At 30.3% G+C, this 20,675-nt stretch overlaps 6 protein-coding genes and 1 long non-coding RNA gene across 8 annotated transcripts; all 7 read left to right on the plus strand.

Annotated features, from left to right (window-relative positions):
• Window positions 1–2,219: 2,219 nt before the first annotated feature.
• LOC128397663 (uncharacterized) lies at window positions 2,220–3,041 on the plus strand. The gene is made up of 3 exons (XR_008326991.1): window positions 2,220–2,282; window positions 2,351–2,454; window positions 2,524–3,041. It is a non-coding gene; the product is annotated as an uncharacterized LOC128397663 (long non-coding RNA).
• A 517-nt stretch (window positions 3,042–3,558) lies between these two features.
• LOC128397660 (uncharacterized) lies at window positions 3,559–5,447 on the plus strand. The gene is made up of 6 exons (XM_053358406.1): window positions 3,559–3,970; window positions 4,037–4,114; window positions 4,177–4,277; window positions 4,340–4,628; window positions 4,698–4,909; window positions 4,969–5,447. The coding sequence occupies exons 1-6, from the start codon at window positions 3,883–3,885 to the stop codon at window positions 5,341–5,343; spliced, it is 1,143 nt and encodes a 380-aa protein (XP_053214381.1). The 5' UTR covers window positions 3,559–3,882; the 3' UTR covers window positions 5,344–5,447.
• A 2,537-nt stretch (window positions 5,448–7,984) lies between these two features.
• Window positions 7,985–9,518, plus strand: LOC128397664 (uncharacterized). The gene is made up of 5 exons (XM_053358409.1): window positions 7,985–8,565; window positions 8,629–8,697; window positions 8,767–8,870; window positions 8,940–9,186; window positions 9,292–9,518. Exons 1-5 carry the CDS (start codon window positions 8,478–8,480, stop codon window positions 9,516–9,518), a joined length of 735 nt encoding a protein of 244 aa, XP_053214384.1. The 5' UTR covers window positions 7,985–8,477.
• Window positions 9,519–10,883: 1,365 nt separating this feature from the next.
• LOC128397665 (uncharacterized) lies at window positions 10,884–11,569 on the plus strand. Its single transcript, XM_053358410.1, has 3 exons — window positions 10,884–11,154; window positions 11,230–11,438; window positions 11,498–11,569. The coding sequence occupies exons 1-3, from the start codon at window positions 10,884–10,886 to the stop codon at window positions 11,567–11,569; spliced, it is 552 nt and encodes a 183-aa protein (XP_053214385.1).
• Window positions 11,570–12,393: 824 nt separating this feature from the next.
• LOC128397661 (uncharacterized) lies at window positions 12,394–13,770 on the plus strand. The gene is made up of 4 exons (XM_053358407.1): window positions 12,394–12,436; window positions 12,498–12,792; window positions 12,850–13,046; window positions 13,112–13,770. Exons 1-4 carry the CDS (start codon window positions 12,413–12,415, stop codon window positions 13,478–13,480), a joined length of 885 nt encoding a protein of 294 aa, XP_053214382.1. The 5' UTR covers window positions 12,394–12,412; the 3' UTR covers window positions 13,481–13,770.
• Window positions 13,771–15,197: 1,427 nt separating this feature from the next.
• On the plus strand, window positions 15,198–17,502 carry LOC128397654 (uncharacterized). 2 transcript variants are annotated; one of them, XM_053358397.1, is made up of 7 exons: window positions 15,198–15,353; window positions 15,419–15,490; window positions 15,849–15,917; window positions 15,992–16,086; window positions 16,153–16,438; window positions 16,588–16,733; window positions 16,790–17,502. In XM_053358397.1, exons 1-7 carry the CDS (start codon window positions 15,266–15,268, stop codon window positions 17,162–17,164), a joined length of 1,131 nt encoding a protein of 376 aa, XP_053214372.1. In that variant the 5' UTR covers window positions 15,198–15,265; the 3' UTR covers window positions 17,165–17,502. The 2 variants fall into 2 exon arrangements, with proteins under 2 accessions (XP_053214372.1, XP_053214371.1); XM_053358396.1 differs by having other exon boundaries at window positions 16,495–16,733; window positions 16,790–17,499.
• A 461-nt stretch (window positions 17,503–17,963) lies between these two features.
• LOC128397666 (uncharacterized) lies at window positions 17,964–19,550 on the plus strand. The gene is made up of 6 exons (XM_053358412.1): window positions 17,964–18,182; window positions 18,249–18,326; window positions 18,389–18,489; window positions 18,556–18,850; window positions 18,922–19,130; window positions 19,224–19,550. Exons 1-6 carry the CDS (start codon window positions 18,095–18,097, stop codon window positions 19,548–19,550), a joined length of 1,098 nt encoding a protein of 365 aa, XP_053214387.1. The 5' UTR covers window positions 17,964–18,094.
• The last annotated feature ends 1,125 nt before the right edge of the window (window positions 19,551–20,675 follow it).

Below are 20,675 nucleotides of genomic sequence, written 5' to 3' on the forward strand. Positions count from 1 at the left end.
CTTTGTAAATGGCAAAATCCAAACAATTATTAAAGCACAATTGATAATGATAATTATCCTTTTTGTATGTTGATTGTTTAAAGATTTTAATTGGTATCCTAATGATTGAGATTTAATTACAACAATTAACTTTGAATCGATGTTACCAAGTAGGAAGGTCAATGATGGTAAACAATTATTTTGGTCAAGACTTAATGGTCAAGATGTCAGGTGAAAATTGTCCTTTGATTGTCCTTTACACTTTGGTAAACAAGGAAACTGAATTAAGTTTGTTAATGTATATGAATGAAAACACAACCAATTGTAATTACAATTAGAACATAGATTTAGACTTGATGATGATTTATATCAACTGATTAATTATAGTTGATTTTTACTATCGACCATCAACTGATTGATGAATTACCGAATTCAGGTGAACATTGAATCCGGTGAAAAAAAGGTTTGTTGTTGTTTTTGATTTCTAATGTTTATGATACACTTTTGGTTATCATTGAAGCTTTTCCAGAACAAGTTGAAAGGAAAGAAAGAGGATGAATAGAGAGTTGAAGCAGAATTTCATCTGGATAAAATTGAGAGTTTCAATTGTATGAGAAAGAAGATGATGAAAAAGTAGGAGGAGGATGAAGATGAAGACGAGAGAGCGAGAGAGTAGAACAGGGGAAATGTTTCAAGTATAAGGAAAAGTAAGACAAAAATCCTGAACTGGTTCTGATAAGCTGAACATTTCGAATTGGAATAATTTATCGTTTTGAGAGAAGTTTATGCTTCCCTCTGATGGATTAGAATTGTAACTTATTCTAACGAACCAAAGTGGCGCGAATTGGTAGTTTCTTCTAAAGTTTTCTAACGAAAGATTAAAGAGTAGAGAAGATGAAATGATCAACGAAATGACCTAAATACATGAATTTTAATTCGATGAGCGAATCAATTTGCTATGAATTCGATTTCATGAAACATTGTTTTTACGAATCTGCCAACTGTCTTCCAGTTCTCATTGATGAATAAAACTGAGACAAACTTTAATGATTGTCTGTCATGTTTCGAGGTGAAAGAAGAAAGTTCAGTTTGTGTCCAATTTTCTGTACGAATTGATCATTGCGAAAACTCATCATGTGAATATTTCGAGCAACTTATATTCTTCATGAAGGTAAATAAGTAAAGCTCAAGATGAGTCCGTAAGCTCAACTTTTCTGTGCTTTAACGTAATTAGTGCTTTAACATTTCTTAAGGTTTTTGAGTTATTTATTAGTGAAATCATAATTATGACATTGATTTACCTGATAATTGTCTTTGGAAAATCTTCGAAAATGTTCATGAGGCCAAAGATTTGCTTCGATTGTCTAAAGGTAAGATTAAAATTCCGTTTAGATGGTGAAATTTTAAAACTTATTTACTTTCCCTTGATTCTTAAGTTTGTCCGATTTAATTAGGCCGAGATTTAATCGAGTAAAATATCTTCATTTGATGGATATTGATAGTAGTAAGTTAATTTCTCATTGATCGGTTCATTGGTAGGGCTCAAGATATGTCATTAACCTCAATTTTTCTGCTTTCAGTTGCCTTATTTTCGGCTTACGATTCTAGGATTTTTAGGAAAATGACCCAATTTAATTGATTTCGAACAGTTGATCCGATTGTCCAATTGATCGAGATTTTAACTTGAACTTATTCTATTTAAATTTTCTATTAATTGATCTCAAGTGAATTATGTCAATTAACAAACTACCAAACGAGTGTCTCTACAGTCAGACCTGTCATATTTGAACACTTTCATATTTGAACAAAATCCTGCCATCTACTGGATTTTAGTTTCGGACTCTATCCTTTTCCATGCACGTGTACATTAATAACTGAACATTTATAACTGAACATTAACAAATGAAAATTATTGTTTATGAATATACAAAGAACGAAAAGAAAAGAAAAAAAATTAATTAATAGCAACGGAAACAATAAAAAAATTACATATATAATATGTTTATATTTACTCTATACGGTCTACAACCATGACCGTTCGAAGGCACCACAAGAGGGCGCTTAGTCATGAAGACGACCGTTAGGGTCTGAAAAACTAAATATGACAGGTCTGACTGTATATGATATTGGAACATTGCGATGGATTCGAAGATTTGATCCGATTATCCAAAGGTAACATCGAGATTAAGTTTAAATTTTAAATTTCTGAAATTCAATTTCTATTGATTTTTCAGTCTCTCCAAGATGGTTCCTGGTCATTTCGCTGAAGTTAAGCAAAGTTAAATATCTTCAATTGATGGATAGTAAGTAAACTCCACCTGATTGATTATTGATTCTGATTGACTCTTAATTTGATTGTTTCTAATTTCAGGATACAAAAGAGCTCAGGACTACATTGAGCATAACAAACTTTGGAAAAACACTACAGAAACTTTGAAAAGTCACAATTTAAGTGATTTGTTTCCGAATCTGAAGGTAATTGATAAATTGCGTTTTTCCACCAGAAAAATACTTAGTTTCTATCGATTGCATTTTTTTATATAGATTGTGGAAGTTCCGTTGCATTTTTTTGTTTCTCTTGAATCGTATACTTTTAGAAGGTTGATAAACGAACATCCAAAAATCAAAGGATTGATTGGACTTGATGAACCTGTTGAGAACAGATATAACTTGGAAAATATCGAAATGATTTCATCAGATTTCAAATTTGAATTCGAGGTCCAAATTTGTCCATTTTAAAAATCCTTGAAATTCCACCTGGTAATCTTGGCTTTATTACTATTACTATGGCTTTAATACTTTCAGGCTAATTACATTGACGATACAATAAAAAATTTCAATCTAAGAGATTTGGTTATCGAACATGTAAGTGACAATGAAAAATTCTCATTTGATTCACTTTTTCGTTTTGATTCTTTCCACCTCAAGCCTTATACATGTGAGTTTACCTTGGAACTTTTACGGATAATCTGCACAAAATTCCCGAATTTACATCATCTTGGAATCAGAGGCTACGAAGTTGACGATAGTCATGTAGAAGTAATGGTTAAACTATTACCAGAATTAAAACTGATCGACTTGAGAAAATGTAAGAAAGTGACCCAAAAATCAGCTCATTTCATTTCCAAATTTTGTGAAAAATCCAATCGATCGATTAAAATCTTTTATGATTGTGAAAAGGAACCAACTGAATGGCCTAAATTGGATACTCCTCCCGAATTAATTGTCTACGGATTCGATTTCATGAAACATTGTTTCTATAAAACTTGGAACTCACTTCCAGATTTGATTGATGAAGACAAATAAAATTGCTAACTAAATTGATGGCCAATTTATCAGAAAAAATACAAATTCGAATAAGATCCGATATTCAATTTCTATTCATCCGAAAAAAGCGCTTTGTCTCAGAAACTAAAGGGTGTGTAGTTTTAAACTACTGTAATATTACAGTACAGTAGTGTTCACACTTAGAGCAAGAAACATAACTAAAAGGGTTAATCTCTTAGTGAACTAACCTCGTACGCTAATTCAATACTAATCTCATTAATCCGCTAGGGGGGGCTGTGAAAACATAGTTGCTCTAAGTTTCTGGCCGAGAGGTTAGTGTCGTGGATTCTAGTCCACGATGACACAGGTTCAATCCTGGCTTGGGTACCCATCTGAAAAACTGTAAACCCTCAAAAATAATGAAAATGTAACAAAAATTGTAAAGGTTCAAGAGAGGCGCCTTATAAGCCTCTCTAATCGCCTATAGGGCAAAAACAATAATAAAAACTCTAAGTGTGAACACTACTGTAGTTTAAAACTACAATATATAGCTGATATCAGCTGTTCTTCACGAGAGAAAGTTTTTCTGAGAAAGAAGTTTACAAATCAATTATAAGTGAATTGTGATTTTCAATCATGTCATTGAACGATTTACCTGATAATTGTATTTGGAAGATCTTCGAAAATGTCAATGGGGCCAAAGATTTGATTCAATTGTCTAAAGGTAAGATTGAGATTCCTTTTAGATGATGAAATTTTAAAACTTCTTTACTTTTCCTTGGTCCTATAGTTTGTTCGAGATGGGCCGATTTAATTACGTTGAGATTTAATCGAGTAAAATATCTTCAAATGATGGACGTTAATAGTAGTAAGTTAATTCCTCATTAATCTGTTCATTATTTTTTAATACTTGTTTCCAATTTTTTTTAGTCGAAGGTAAAGTTGATTATATTGATGCGAACAGTTTGTGGATCAATCATCATACGAATTGGAATGATTACAATTTATTCGCATTGTTTCCGAATCTTAAAGTAATTGATAAATTTTTAAAATCCAAATTGTGTTTTCTAATTGTTTTTTAATTTGACGTTAGATTATAGATACTGAGGCCTTATCAAGAAGTGCATCTCCCAATTTGGCAAAAATTGTCAAAAATAATCCAAAAATAAGAGGGTTAATCGTACTTTTTGATTACATCGGAAACCGTTGTGACGGTACAAATATCGAAATGTGCGCTTCAGAATTTAATTTCGATTATAAAAAAGTTTTTCGACCTGATCAGTTAAAACAAGTTCTTTGCTTACAATTTAACATGGATGATCTTCCTTCATTCATTGAATATTTTCCGAATTTGAAGCGACTCAACTTAGAACTCATTAATGGTGAGATTCAATTTTAATTAATCTTCTAATTGTTCAATATGATTAGTATCTTTTTACAATTTATATTAGTGAACGGCGTTTTTTACAATGGACCGACTTTGTCTTCGTTAAAGATTCTTGAACTAAGTACAACCAATTTTTTTGAACAATTCACTGGATTTCATTTGATGGATTTTTGTCCATCTTTGGAAAGTGCTTTCTTTCGTTGTTGGGCAGAGGATGTTTATGTAGATGAATCGGTAAAGAATTACAAGCTAAGAGATTTGGTTATCGAATGTCATGTAAGTCAGTGGTTGAAAAATTTTACTAGACTATTATATTGTATTAACTTTTTCTTTAGATGCGCCGCGGTTGTTTTTCGCTGCCACGACTTAAAAAACTCTTGTCTAAATTTCCTAATTTACATCATCTAGCGGTGAGACATTTTGATAAGCTCGATGATAGAAATTTAAGAGAATTGATAAATTTATTACCTGAGTTGAAGATATTGGACTTGAGAAGATTTAAGAAAGTGCCGCAAAAATCAGTTGATTTTCTGTCCAAATATTGTGTCAAAGAGAATCGATCAATTGTAATATATTACGATTGTGAAAACGAACCTACCGAATGGCCTAAATTGGTAAATACTCGCGAACCAATTTGCTATGGATTAGATTTCATGAAACATTGTTTCTACAAAAAATTCAGATGTCTTCCAGATCTCATTGATGAATAAAAATCAACTGACTTGAATGGTTTAAAATGTTAACTAAATCACAATGTTGATTATTCACTACAAGTCTTGTTGGATATCTGCATCGTATTTAAAATAAATCATATCACAACATTAATATAAATATTTTCTTGTTTCATTTCTCACCAATTGATGAAGTTTCTTTTTATTATTTGGTAACATAAATAAAATAAATCGAGATTGAAACAGATTCGCTTCAGACGATCAGCAAGTCGTTGTGCTTAGTCCTTTAGTCAAATGCTACATTCATAAGACTAATACTCATTAAATCTATCAAATTACATTGTAATTATTTAAAGTAAACTCGACATGGGAACTTTTAAAAAAAGCCCTTCTTTTCAGCTGTTCTTTTAGAGGGAAATTAATGATAAGCTACCGACATTTCTTGAAGTTTCCAAATCAATTATAAGTGAATTGTGATTTTTAATTATGTCATTTAACGATTTACCTGATAACTGTCTTAGTAAGATCTTAGAAAATGTCCGTGAGGTTGGTAAATACTCGCAAACGAATTTGCTATGGATTTGATTTCATGAAACATTGTTTCTACAAAAAATACAAGTTTCTTCCAGATCTCGTTGATGAATAAAACGATTGATTTGAATCAATCGCAAATCCAAATATCATAAGGTTGATTATTCACTATGAATTTAATTAAATCCAGGTAATGTTAAGGTAACGATAATTGTGATCATTATTGGTTTTGAATTTATCAAATTTAATCACAATTAAAATAACACAAAAATTGTTGATTGATTAACACAATTTAATATCCAACATTGTAAATGGCAAAATCCAAACAATAATTAAAGCACAATTGAAAATGATAAATTATCAATCGTAAAGACAAATAACAAGATTCTAATCACTATCAACAAAATAATCATTAGAATTACATGTAAATTGATGGTTAAAACTCTAGACAGTTATAGTTGATCAATAAAATACAGTCACACCTCTCTAATCGCCCCCTCTATTATGTCACAAATTCTTTAATTTCACAATTTAATTTTCCGATTAAGGAGATAGAGAATATAGTCATAATATGTCTCAATCTCACAATCACACTATTTCAGGGCAATTGTGAGATTCACCATAGTAATGTGTTTTGTCCAATGAAAATGAGCTAATTTGGCTTAAATTATGGAATCAACCAGTAAATTGCATCATTTTTTGAGAGATCCAAAGATTATTATTACAGAAGAAAAAAAAGTTACTCAACAAGATATAATGAAGAGGGTTAAGGATCAATTCGGTGTTGTAAATAAGATTCCAATAAGTAAATGCAAAAAAAATTGATTTTCACCTTCATAATTAAGAATTAATAGATTTCCATAAAGTCACAATTTCCCAAATTTCACAAGTTTTTTGGGTCCGGTGGGGGTGAAATTAGAGAGGTGTGACTGTATACGATTGAGCATCCATCATGTTTCGAGGTGAAAGACGAAAGTTCATTTTTAATCCCAATTTTTATGGACGAATAGATCGCTTTGCTTAATTCGAGCTTCGGTTAATGCGAGCAACTTATATTCTGCTTGAAGGTAAATCTATTGGTTATAAAGATTCTGCTCTAATCTAATTAGATCCAATATTCGATTTCTATCCATTCGAAAAAAGCGCTTTGTCGCAATAAATGTATAGATTCTACTGTCTTTGATTATGATTCATCCCGTAATTTAAGTGAAATTGTCAAAAATAATCCACAAATTAAGGGATTTATTGGATTTTTGGATCTCCTCGGAAGCATTTATGACTTGTCAAATATCGAAATACTCGCTTCAGAGTTTTATTTCAATGTTAAAATTGTTTTTCGACCTGATCAGTTGAAACAAGTTTCCAGCCGATTTTTTGTAATGAAAGATCTTCCCTCGTTCATTGGATATTTTCCAAATTTGAAGCGACTTCACTTGAGACTCTATAATGGTGAGATACAACTCGAATTAATCTTCCGATTGTTTCATATGATTAATATCTTTTTACGATTTTTATTATAGCGAACAAAGTTTTTTACAATGGTCCGAATTCGTCTTCGTTAAAGATTCTTGAACTTAGTACAACCAATTTAGTTAGAAAATTCGACGGATTTCCTTTCATGGATTTTTGTCCCTCTTTGGAAAGCGCTTTCATCGATTGTTAGGCAAATGATGTTTATGATGAATCGATAAAGAATTACAATCTAAGAGATTTGAATATCGTTAATGTAAGTCAATCATCCAACCAATAATTAAATACAATTGATAATGACAATTATCCTTTTTGTATGCTGATTGCTTAAAGGTTCTAATTGGTATCTTAATACTGTTTTAATGTGTATGAATGAAAACACAACCAATTATAATGACAATTAGAACATAGATTTAGACTTGATTATGATTTATATCAACTGACTAATTATGGTTCATTTTTTCCCACTTCTATTAATTCTTTTTACATTAACTAACAAAGATAATAACTCGAAATTATTTATATTCTACAGATTTATATTCTCAATTTTGAATATTCCTCATCTTCCATTAAAATCTTTAAAAATCAACATTAATCACAATCAAGATGAGCGCCATTAAAGTTACCCTTTCCTGTCAACGGAGGCATAAAGCACAAGAAACTATCAGCTGGTTTTTAGAGGGAAACAATTAAATTTAAAATTTTGCTTGTCTCTTTAAATTGGAAGAGACTATTCGTACGTAATCCGCGTACGATTAGACTAAAAAAACTATTCGTACGTAAATAATTAGATTTATATTCTAACATTGGATGAAAATTAATAAGTTGAAAATATTAGCTCAGAGGTAAAACGAAGGGTTTGTTGATATAATTTTGCGAGTTCGAATCTTGTATATAAAATTTTTCTTTTCATTTCGATTCTCCAAAATTTCATTTAATTTTTTCTTTTTTCTCTAGTTTAATCTAACTGTGTAGGTCAGATAAATTAAATTTATTTTTAATTGTACCCTAATTAAGTTAATTAAAACTTAGTTACAATTAATAAAAATTAAATTAAATTAGTTAGGAATCGATAGAATCGGATACAAACATCTGATAATATCGATTCCATCTGGCGTATGAATAGACTTTACCCTTTAAATTGATTATCAATTATTGATTTCATGTGAATTATGTCAATTAACAAACTACCAAACGAGTGTCTCTATATGATTTTGGACCATTTCAATGGATTCGAAGAGTTGATCCGATTGTCCAAAGGTAAGATTCGAGATTAAGTTTAAATTTTAAATTTCCTAAATTTAATTTCTCTTGATTTTCTAGTCTCTCCAAAATGGTTCCTGGTCGTTTCACTGAAGTTAAGCAAAGTTAAATATCTTCAATTGATGGATAGTAAGTAAACTCCCACCTGATTGATTCTTGATTCTGACTGACTCTTAATTTGATTGTTTCTAATTTCAGGATACAAAAGAGCTCAGGACTACATTGAGCATAACAAACTTTGGAAAAACACTACAGAAACTTTGAAAAGTCACAATTTAAATGATTTATTTCCGAATCTGAAGGTAATTGATAAATTGCGTTTTTCCACCAGAAAAATAGTTTCTAATTCTATCGATTCATTTTTTATATAGATTGTGGAAGTTCCGTTGCATTTTTTTGTTTCTCTTGAATCATATACTTTTAGAAGGTTGATAAACGAACATCCAAAAATTAAAGGATTGATTGGACTTTATGAACCTGTTGAGAACAAGTATAACTTGGAAAATATCGAAATGATTTCATCAGATTTCAAATTCGAATTCAAAAAAGTCTTTCGACCTGCTCAGTTGAAACAAATTTGCTTCAAAGGAATATTGCTCTTATCTGAATTTTCTCAATGTATCGAGTACTTGAATTTGAAACGACTTCATAAATTCCTTCTATCACGGTATGTTAACACCAACTTAATTTTTAAATGTTCTAATTCTTTCATGTTTTAAATAGACATAAAAAAATATGATGGTCCAAATTTGTCCACTTTAAAGATCCTTGAATTTCCACCTGGTAATCTTGGCACTGGATTTCGTATTATGGATTCCTGTCCGTGTTTAGAAAGCGCATTCATATATTCTGGTTACTTTCAGTCTAATATTATTGACGATTCAATAAAAAATTTCAATCTAAGAGATTTGGTTATCGAACATATAAGTGACAATGAAAAATTCATTTGATTCACTTTCTCGTTTTGATTCTTTCTACCTCAAGCCTTATACATGAGTTTACCTTGGAACTTTTGGAAAATCTACAAAATTGAATTTACATCATCTTGGAATCAGAGGCAAGTTGATGATAGTCATGTAGAACTAATGGTTAAACTATTACCAGAATTAAAACTGATCGACTTGAGGAAATGTAAGCGACCCAAAGACCAGCTCATTTTCTATCTCAATTCTGTGAAAATCCAATCGATCGGTTAAAATCTTTTATGATTGTGAGAAGGAACCACTTGAATGGCCTAAATTGGACACTACTCACGAATTAATTGTCTGGATTCGATTTCATGAAAAATTGTTTCTATAAAACTTGGAATTCACTTCCAGATTTGATTGATGAAGACAAATAAAATTCCTAATTAAATTGATGTCGAATTTATCAGAAAAACAAAATTGTAATAACAAGTTTCAAAGACAATCAACAAAATAATCATTCGAATTGCATACAAATTGATGGTTAAAACTCTAGACAATTATAGTTGATTAATAAAATATACGATTGAGCATCATGTTTCGAGGTGAAAGACGAAGTTCATTTTTAATCTCAATATTTTCTGTACGAATTGATTATTGCGAAAACTCATCATGTTAATATTTGAAATATTATATTTCTATTTATCATATTCTTCATGAAGCTAAATCTATTGGTTATAAAGATTCTGCTCTAATCTAATTAGATCCAATATTCGATTTCTATCCATTCGAAAAAAGCGCTTTATCTCAATAGTTAATCAGCTGTTCTTCACGAGGGAAACTAATTTTGCTGATTAATCATTAATGTACTACATTAAATGTAGTGAATTTCAATAAATTAAAATCATTGATTTTAAATCAATCCTAATTGAATTATAACCATGTCATTAAACGATTTACCTGATATTTGTCTTTGGAAGATCTTTGAAAATGTCCATGAGGCCAAAGAATTGATTCGATTGTCTAAAGGTAAGATTAAGATTCCGTTTAGATAATGAAACTCTAATGCTTATTTACTTTCCCTTGATTCTAAAGTTTGTTCGAGATGGTCCGATTTAATTACGCCGAGATTTAATCAGTGAAATATCTTCAAATGATATATATTACAAAAATAAATATGGTTGTAAGTTAATTTCTCATTAATCGTTTCATTATTTTATTAATACTTGTTTCCAATTTTTTACAAAAGAAAGTTGATTATATTGATGCGACAGTTTGTGGATGAATGAGTCTACGAATTGGATGATTACAATTTATTCCAATTGTTTCCAAATCTTAAGGTAATTAATGAATTTTATCAAATCAAAATTATGTTGCTTTCTATTTTTTTAATTCGATGTTAGATTATAGATGCTTTTATTGGGAAGTTCATCTTACAATTCACGAAATTGTCAAAATAATCCACAAATAAAGGGATTAGTAATTTGGGATGACTTCGAAAACAGTTATGACTTTGCAAATATCGAAATGTTCGCTGCTGTTTTTGATTTCGATTATAAAAAAGTTTTTCGACCTGATCAGTTGAAACAAGTTTACTGCGACTTTCTTGATATGAATGATGTTCCTTCATTTATTGAATATTTTCCGAATTTAAAGCGACTCCACATAAAACCCGATAAAGGTGAGATTGAACTTGAAATAATCTTACGATTGTTACATATGATAAATATTAATATCTTTTTACGATTTATAATAGCGAATGGCGTTTTTTACAATGGACCGAATTTGTCTTCGTTAAAGATTCTTGAATTTGTTGTAGGCCAGTTTGTTGAACAATTCACCGGATTTCATTTCATGGATTTTTGTCCATCTTTGGAAAGCGTTTTCTTCACTTGTTGGGCAAAGGATCTTTATGTAAATGAATCGATAAAGAATTACAATCTAAGAGATTTGGTTGTCGGTAGTGTAGTCAATCATCTAGCGATGAATGTTTATAAGATTTTATTTTACTTCTTTTCTTTCAGATTCCTTCTCGTAGTTATCCGTGGCCACTATTTAAAAACTGTTGTCTAAATTTCCTAATTTACATCATCTAGCAATCAGACATTTTTTAGTTTGATGAGCAGTTTAAGAGAATTGATAAATTTATTACCTGAGTTGAAGATATTGGACTTGAGTATTTAGTAGAAGGTGTATAAAAAGCTGAAAACTTTTCTTTCCAAATATTGTGTCAAAGAGAATCGATCAATTGTAATTTATTACAATTGTGAAAACGAACCTACCGAATGGCCTAAATTGGTGGATACTTACGAACCAATTTGCTATGGATTCGATTTCATGAAACATTGTTTCTACAAACAATTCAGTTACCTTCCAAATCTCATTGATGAATAAAAATCAACTGACTTGAATGTATCAAAATGTTAACTAAATTACAATGTTGATTATTCACTATAAGTCTTGTTAAATATCTGCATTGTATTTAAAATAAATCACATCACAACATTAATATAAATATTTTCTTGTTTCATTTCTCACCAATTGATGAAGTTTCTTTTTATTATTTGGGAACATAAAATAAATCTATTAGATTGAAACAGATTCGCTTCAGACGATCAGAAAGTCGTTCTAATTAGTCCTTTAGTCAAATGCGACATTCATAATACTCATTAAATCTATTAAATTACATAATATTTATTTAAAGTAAACTCGCCATGAAACTTTAAAAAAAAAAGCGCTTCTTAGCAGTTTTTCAGCTGTTCTTTTAGTAGAGTGGTACACAAAATTGTGTTATTATTGATTCATTTGTAAGGTTCCAAATCAATCATAAATTAATTCTCTTCAATCAATTCTCTCCCTATATAATCGCTCAAAATATCTGATCTGATAAGGCCGTTTGTGGATTAACTTTATTTACGACCATAAGTAGTTACAATTTGATGAATTTTTTTCCAAATCTAAAGGTAATCAATGAATTTTTTAGATTAAAATGATGTTACTAATTGTCTTTTAATTTAATGTTAGATTATTGAGGTTTCGCCTTTTGCCTGTCTTAGTCTTCGATCTTATAATTTGACAAAAATGATCAACAATAGTTCAAAAATAAAAGGATTGATTGGACTTTATGAGCCGTTTGGGAAAAGATTTAACTTGGAAAATATCGAATTGGTTTCGTCGGATTTCCAGTTCCAATTTAAAAGAATCTTTCGACCTGATCAGTTGAAACAGATTCGCTTTAGACGAATACGCTTGTCAAGACTTTCTCAAATTATCGAATACTTTCCGAATTTGAAGCGAATCAGCTTGACACTTCGTAATGGTACGTTCACATCGAATTAATGTTTGAAATGTTCTAATTTCTTTTTTTTTTGTAAAGACACACAAACAAATTACGATGGTGCAAATTTGGTTGGTTTGAAGATACTCGAACTAAAGTTTCCTGACTCGTTTGGGTTTCATCTTATTGATTCTTGTCCATTTCTAGAAAGTTTATTCTTCTATTATAATGGAAGTGATCTTTATGTAGACGAATCGATGAAGAATTTCAATCTAAGAGATTTGGTTATCGATCATGTAAGTGACTGAGTGAAAAATTTGCATTTGATTAATAATTTTTCTCTAATTATTTCTATCCAAAGGCTCTTTTTTTTACCTGGCCATTAATGCGAAGAGTTTTGTCCAAATTCCCGAATTTACATCATCTTTCAATTAGAAACAGTAAACAGATTGACGATAGTCATGTGAAAGAATTGGTGAAAATTTTACCAGAAATAAAATTGTTGGACTTGAGAAGATCAAAAGGAGTAACTTCACAATCAGCTGATTATTTGAACGAATTCTGTCTCAAATCTCGTCGATCCATTGAAATCTATTATGATTGTGAAGAGGAACCAACTGAATGGCCTAAATTAGGAATACCCAGAGAACCAATTGCTTACGGATTCGATTTCATGAAGCATTGTTTTTATAAGAATTTTTCCTCCCTTCCGTATCTGATTGATGAATGAAAATCTCACAATCCTTGAAATCTTGCGAGAACTTTTCAGCCGATGAGACCAAGTGAAACAAGAAAAATGGATAAATTTTCGTTAATAATTAGTATTCATACTATATCGACTCAAGCTGATAACTCAGTCACTTCAACAATCGACTGACTTTAATCAATCAAAATGTCAACCAAATCATGATGTTGATTATTTACTACAATGTAATATTCCCACTTGAGTTGTATTTTTTACTTTTTTACATACATTATACATATTTACATGTATGTCTACTTGGCAATTAAAATCATCTCAAATTACTCAAATTATTTTCTCTATTTCATCATACGAACTGATAGAGTTACTATTATTGTTTGGCGCATTTGAGCATTTGAAACACAACGTCACTAAAAATGATGAGGGGGAAAAGGAAGTGAAAATAATGCTACCATGAAATTCAATAGATTCATGGAGGAAAAATTTTAACATTTTTCTTCTTTTCAATTCATTCTTAAGATAAATAATTCTTGTTGGATATTAATGATAATAGAATACAATGAGTGTCAGTGTCACCATCGTAATAGAAGATCATTTAAACATAATCTTTTCGAATGAGTCTTCAACTTTACAGGAATCGAAACTCTTCCCACCTTTAGAATAAATTGATTTCAAGTGAATTATATTATAATATAAATTAATAATCTACCAAACGAGTGTCTTTATATGATTTTAATGGATTAGAAGAAAATTTGTGAAAGGAACCAAATGAATGGTCTAAATTGGACACTATTCAGTAATTAATTAACTACGATTTCGATTTCATGAAACATTGTTTTTATAAAACCTGAAATTACTCCCAGATTTGCTCGATGAAGATAAATAAATTTCTAATTAAGCTGAAAGTTAATTAATCCAACATAATAACAATTGAAATTGAAAAATTGAGAGTTTCAATTGTATGAGAAAGAAGATGAAAAAGTAGGAGGAGGATGAAGATGAAGACAAGAGAGCGAGAGAGTAGAACAGGGAAAATGTTTCAAGTTTAAGGAAAAGTAAGACAAAAATCCTGAACTGGCTCTGATAAGCTGAACATTTCGAATTGGAATAATTTATCGTTTTGAGAGAAGTTTATGCGTCCCTCTGATGGATTAGAATTGTAAATTATTCTAACGAACCAAAGTGGCGCGAATTGGTAGTTTCTTCTAAAGTTTTCTAACGGAAGATTAAAGAGTAGAGAAGATGAAATAATCAACGAAATGACCTAAATTGATAGATATTAATTCGATGATCGAATCAATTTGTTATGAATTTGATTTCATGCAGCATTGTTTTTACGAATCTGCCAACTGTCTTCCAGTTCTAATTAACGAATAAAAACTGAATTAAACTTCAATAATTGTCGAAGTTTGATATCACTTATGTTAAATATTTCATTTTTCGTCCGCTCTCATGTCAAGGAAACCAAAGATCACGAATCGATAATTAAGAGATGACCGGTTTTCATATGAGAGCGCATCGAGCTTCGATGTCCACTTCTATTCATTCTTTCTACATTAACTAACAAAGATAATAACTCGAAATTATTAATATCAAACAGATTTATATTCTCAATTCGGAATATTCCTCAACCAATCTTCAACTGAAATCTTTAAAATCAACAATAATCACAATCAAGATGAGCGCCATTGAAGTTACCCTTTCCTGTCAACGGAGGCATAGAGCAAAGGAACTATCAGCTGATTTTTAGAAGGAACCGATTAAATTTAAAATTTTTGTTCATCTCTTTAAATTGAAATTTTCAAGTGAATTATGTCAATTAACAAACTACCCAACGAGTGTCTCTATATGATTTTGGATTATTTCAATGGATTCGAAGAGTTGATCCAATTGTCCAAAGGTAAGATTAAGATTAAGCTTGGATGATGAAATTTAAAACTTCTTTACTTTTCCTTGATTCTAAAGTTTGTTCGAGATGGTCCGATTTAATTACGCTGAGATTTAATCAAGTAAAATATCTTCAAATGATGTCTGGTAGTAAGTTAATTTCGTATTGATTTGTTTATTATTTTATTACAGTCAACTGCCAGATAATGAGACTCTCTTAAAATAACGTTTCTATTGTAACCAAGACAACCGAGCTGTGTTTTTAATTGTTTACTTTTGTTAATTAATCATTTTTAAGAAATTTGATCGAAATTTTCTTAATTAAAAATGATTAAAATTAGTAGTCATTCAAAGGGGTAAATTGATAGGAAAATCAAAAAGCATTAAGTGTTTCAGTAATTAATTAATAGAAATTAAATTTTCTGTGTTAATAGTGATTTTAAGCTATTTTCAGAGAGAGTCTCATTATCTGGCAGTTGACTGTAATACTTTTATTCAACTTTTTTAGGAAAAGTTAAAGTTGATTATGGTAGGTACAGTTTGTTCATGCCCGAGGATACGTATATGATTATGTATGGTAAGTTAATTTCTCATTGATCGGTTCATTATTTTATTATTAATAATACTTGTTTCCAATTTTTGCAATCGAAGATGAAGTTGATTATATAAATGCGAACAGTTTGTGGATTAATCCTAATACGAATTGGAATGATTATAATTTATTCGAATTGTTTCCGAATATTAAGGTAATTAATGAATTGTTTTGAATCAAAATTGTGTTGCTTTCTAATCGTTTTTTAATTTGATGTTAGATTATAAACACTGCGTCCTTGCGTCCTTATGAATCTTACAATTTACCAGAAATTGTCAAAAATAATCCACAAATAAAGGGATTAATCGGTATGGATCACTTACATAAAGATGGTTACTTGGAAAATATCGAAATGTGCGCTGCAGAATTTAATTTCGATTATAAAAAAGTTTTTCGACCTGATCAGTTGAAACAAGTTAGCTGCTACGATTTTCATATGAAAGATCTTCCTTCGTTCATTGAATATTTTCCAAATTTGAAGCGACTCAACTTGCGACTCTATAAAGGTGAGATTCAACTTCAATTAATCTTCCGATTATTTCATATGATTAATATCTTTTAGGGTCAGGGAAATGGTGGAAGTCTAATGTACCGGACGGTGTTTTTTACAATGGACCGAATTTGTCTTGTTTAAAGATTCTTGAATTCATTACAGGTGATTTGGTTGGAAAATTCACCGGATTTCATTTCATGGATTTTTGTCCCTCTTTGGAAAGCGCTTCTATCTATTGTTGGGCAAAGGATGTTTATGTAGATGAATCGATAAAGAATTACAATCTAAGAGATTTGAATATCGTTAATGTAAGTCAATCATCGAGTTTATAAGATTACATTGTATCATTAATTGTTTTCTTTAGTTTCAGTTCGATAGTTTTTCATGGCCACTACTTAAAAAACTGGTGTCTAAATTTCCTAATTTGCAAAATCTAGCAATCAGATATATTGCTGAGCTTGTTGTTAGTAAATTTCATTTAGATGAATTGATAAAATTATTACCAAAGTTGAAGTTATTGGACTTACGGGTATCTAATACATTCAAATCGGATGATTTTCTGTACAAATATTGTGTCAAAGAGAATCGACCAATTGAACTTTATCACAGTCGCACAAATGAACCCACCGAATGGCCTAAATTGGTGTTTACTCTCGAGCCCATTTGCTATGAATTCGATTTCATGAAACATTGTTTCTACAAAAACTACGACTGTCTTCCAGATCTCATTGATGAATAAAAATGTTAACTAAATCACAAGGTTGATTTTTCACTACAGTAGTGATTTCACTAAGAGCAACAACGAATTCATAGTCTCCCCCTATCGGGTTAGTGTCATTATGCTTAGAAAAGGTAAAAGGTTAGCTCACCTTTTTTATAATAAATTAACCTTTTTGGTTATGTAGAAGGCGCTGATATTTGCTCTAAGTGAGATCACTACTGTATAAGTTTTGTTAAGTATCCATATGGTAATTAAAATAAATTGGTTAATCATATCACAATATTTTCTGCATTCTTTTTCTTACCAATTGATATTGAGTTGATTAATAAAATATACGATTGTGCATCTATCATGTTTCGAGGTGAAAGTTGAAAGTTAATTTTTTATCGTCTTATGGACGAATAGATCGCTTTCGTTAATTATTTTTGGTTAATTCGAGCAACTTAAAGTGTTTCCCGATTGAAGAAACCAAAACGACTTTTAATTATGATTAAGTAATCCTAAGTCTAAATTAAATTTAAATCACATGTATGATGATTTTGAATATGAAACTTCATTTCTAAATCGATTTTCGCTCTAAAATTAATCAAAAAATGAAGGTCCGAAGTCTCGTATCATTGATTTCGATTGGTATACGAGTAAAACCATTGGGGTTTCTTCAAATGAAAACTTGGTTTCTTCAATCGGGAAACACTGTATATTCTTCATGAAGGTAAATCAATTGGTCATGAAGATTCTGCTCTGCTCTAATTAGATCCAATATTCGATTTCTGTTCATTCGAAAAAAGCGCTTTGTCTCAATAATTAATCAGCTGTTCTTTCTAGGGAAACTAATTTAAAATTTGAAATTTTGCTGATTAATCATTAATGTTGTTCAATTTCAATGATAAAATTTCGTCATTTCTTCAAGTTTACAGATCAATTATACGTGAATTGTGATTTTAAATTATGTCACTAAACGATTTACCTGATATTTGTCTTTGGAAGATCTTCAAAAATGTCAATGAAGCCGAAGATTTGATTCGATTGTCTAAAGGTAAGATTAAAATTCCGTTTAGATGATTAAATTTTAAAACTTCTTTACTTTTCCTTGATTCTAAAGTTTGTTCGAGATGGTCCGATTTAATTACGTTGAGATTTAGGCGTGTGAAATATCTTCAAAAGATGGAGATTTATAGTAGTAAGTTAATTCCTCATTGATCGATTCATTATTTTATTAATACTTGTTTCCAATTTTTTTAGGAGAAGTTAAAGCTGATTATATTGATACGAACAGTTTGTGGATTAATCGCAATACGAATTGGAGTTATTACAATTTATTACAATTTTTTCCGAACTTTAAGGTAATTAATGAATTTTTGCAAATCAAAATTATGTTGTTTTCTGATTGTTTTTTAATTTGACTTTAGATTATAGATACTGCGACCTATAGTTACAATTCATCTTTAAATTTACCAGAAATTGTCAAAAACAATCCACAAATAAAGGGATTGATTGGATATTTTAATTCATTAATAAAAAGAGAAGATTATGACTTGTCAAATATCGAAATGTTCGCTTCAGAATTTAATTTCGATTATAAAAAAGTTTTTCGACCTGATCAGTTGAAACAAGTTTTCGGCAGCTTTATAAATAAGATTGATCTTCCTTCATTCATTGAATATTTTCCAAACTTGAAGCGACTCCACATGCAATTCTATAGAAGTAGGATACAACTTCAATTAATCTTTCGATTGTTTCTTATGATTAATATCTTCTTACGTTTTTTATTTTAGAGGACCAAGTTTTTTACAATGGCCCGAATTTGTCCGCGTTAAAGATTCTTGAATTTGGTAGAATCGATATGGTTGGAAAATTCACCGGATTTCATTTCATAGATTTTTGTCCATCTTTGGAAAGTGCTTTCATCGGTTACTGGGCAGAGGATATTTATGTAAAAGAATCGATAAAGAATTACAATCTAAGAGATCTGGTTATCGAGAATGTAAGCTAAATCATTGAGTTATAAATGTTTATAAAATTTTATTTGATTTCTTTTTAAATGTTTATAAGATTATCATTAATTTTTTTTCTTTAGATTCGCTTTGGTTGTTTTCTGTGGCTACCTCTTAAAAAACTGGTGTCTAAATTTCCTAATTTACAACATTTAGCAATCAGAAAGTTTGATAAGCTTGATGTTAGCCATTTTGATTTAGAAGAATTGATACAATTAATACCTAAGTTGAAGATATTGGACTTGAGAGGATGTAAGAAAGTGACGCATAAATCGGCTGATTTTCTGTCCAAATATTGTGCCAAAAAGAATCGATCAATTGTAATATATTACGATTGTGAAAACGAAACCCACCGATGGCCTAAATTGGTAAATACTATAAACGAACTTGCTATGGATTTGATTTCATGAAACATTGTTTTTATAAGAATTTTTTCTCCCTTCCGTATCTGATTGATGAATGAAAATCTCACAATCCTTGAAATCTTGCGAGAACTTTTCAGCCGATCAAACCAAGTGAAACAAGAACAACGGATAAGTTTTTGTTAATACTTAATATTCATACTATATCGGCTCAAGCTGATGACTCAGTCACTTCAACAATCGACTGACCGAAATGCCAACAAATCATGATGTTGATTATTTACTACAGTAATACATTTTATCCACTGGCTACACTGATATCTCCAGACAAAGTCATATGATGAGACTTGACCAGAGGCTAAACAATTCGCTCGATACGATTTTAAGGTCATTGGTCATTTAACGAAGTCATTAAAGGTCATTTTAAGGTCGTCGTGAAAGAGCACAAAGTTACACTCAAACCTAAGGTTTGATGATATTCCGTCAAAGGCAGCTGAGATACAGCCTTTCTTATAAACTTTTTGAAGTGTTTTCAGATTGAAACATACTATCTTCCAATCCGTTCATCACAGACAGTTCAAAATAAAATCTGAGGTGTGATTTGATTTGTTCTTTCACGACGACCTTAAATGACCTTTAAATGCTACCTTCGTTAAATGACCTCAATGACCTTGAAAATCGTAGAGCGCAATTTTGTTTAGTCCTCTGATCAAGTCTCAATTCATATGACTTTAGTTCTGAGATATTCAGTGTAATCTTGATAAACACCCTGTATTCCATTTGTTGTATTTTTACTTTTACATCTCATAATTAAAGGTATCAAATCACATTTAATTGTATTATAATTATTTTCTGTAATTATTTCATTTCTTATTATTTTTTGATGAAACAAAAGCATATGACACATAAAAACGTCGAAAGAGACGATCGAAAAACGGTGAAAAACACTCATTTTGTCTTATCCAAAAAAAGCGCTTGTTCTTAGTAATTAATCAGTTGTTTTCGGTGACTTCACTCCTTTCAAATTACTACCTCAACATTTCTACAATTTTAATTAAAGTGTTTCACTAGAGCAACAACGAATTCAGTCTCCTCCTATCAGGTTAGTGTCATTAGGCGGAAAGGTAAAGGTTAGTTCACCTTTTTTATAAAATTTAACCTTTTGGTTATATA

Source organism: Panonychus citri, unplaced genomic scaffold, assembly GCF_014898815.1.
Source record: "Panonychus citri isolate SS breed McGregor unplaced genomic scaffold, ASM1489881v1 Contig00036, whole genome shotgun sequence".
Classification (NCBI taxonomy): Eukaryota; Metazoa; Arthropoda; class Arachnida; order Trombidiformes; family Tetranychidae; genus Panonychus; species Panonychus citri.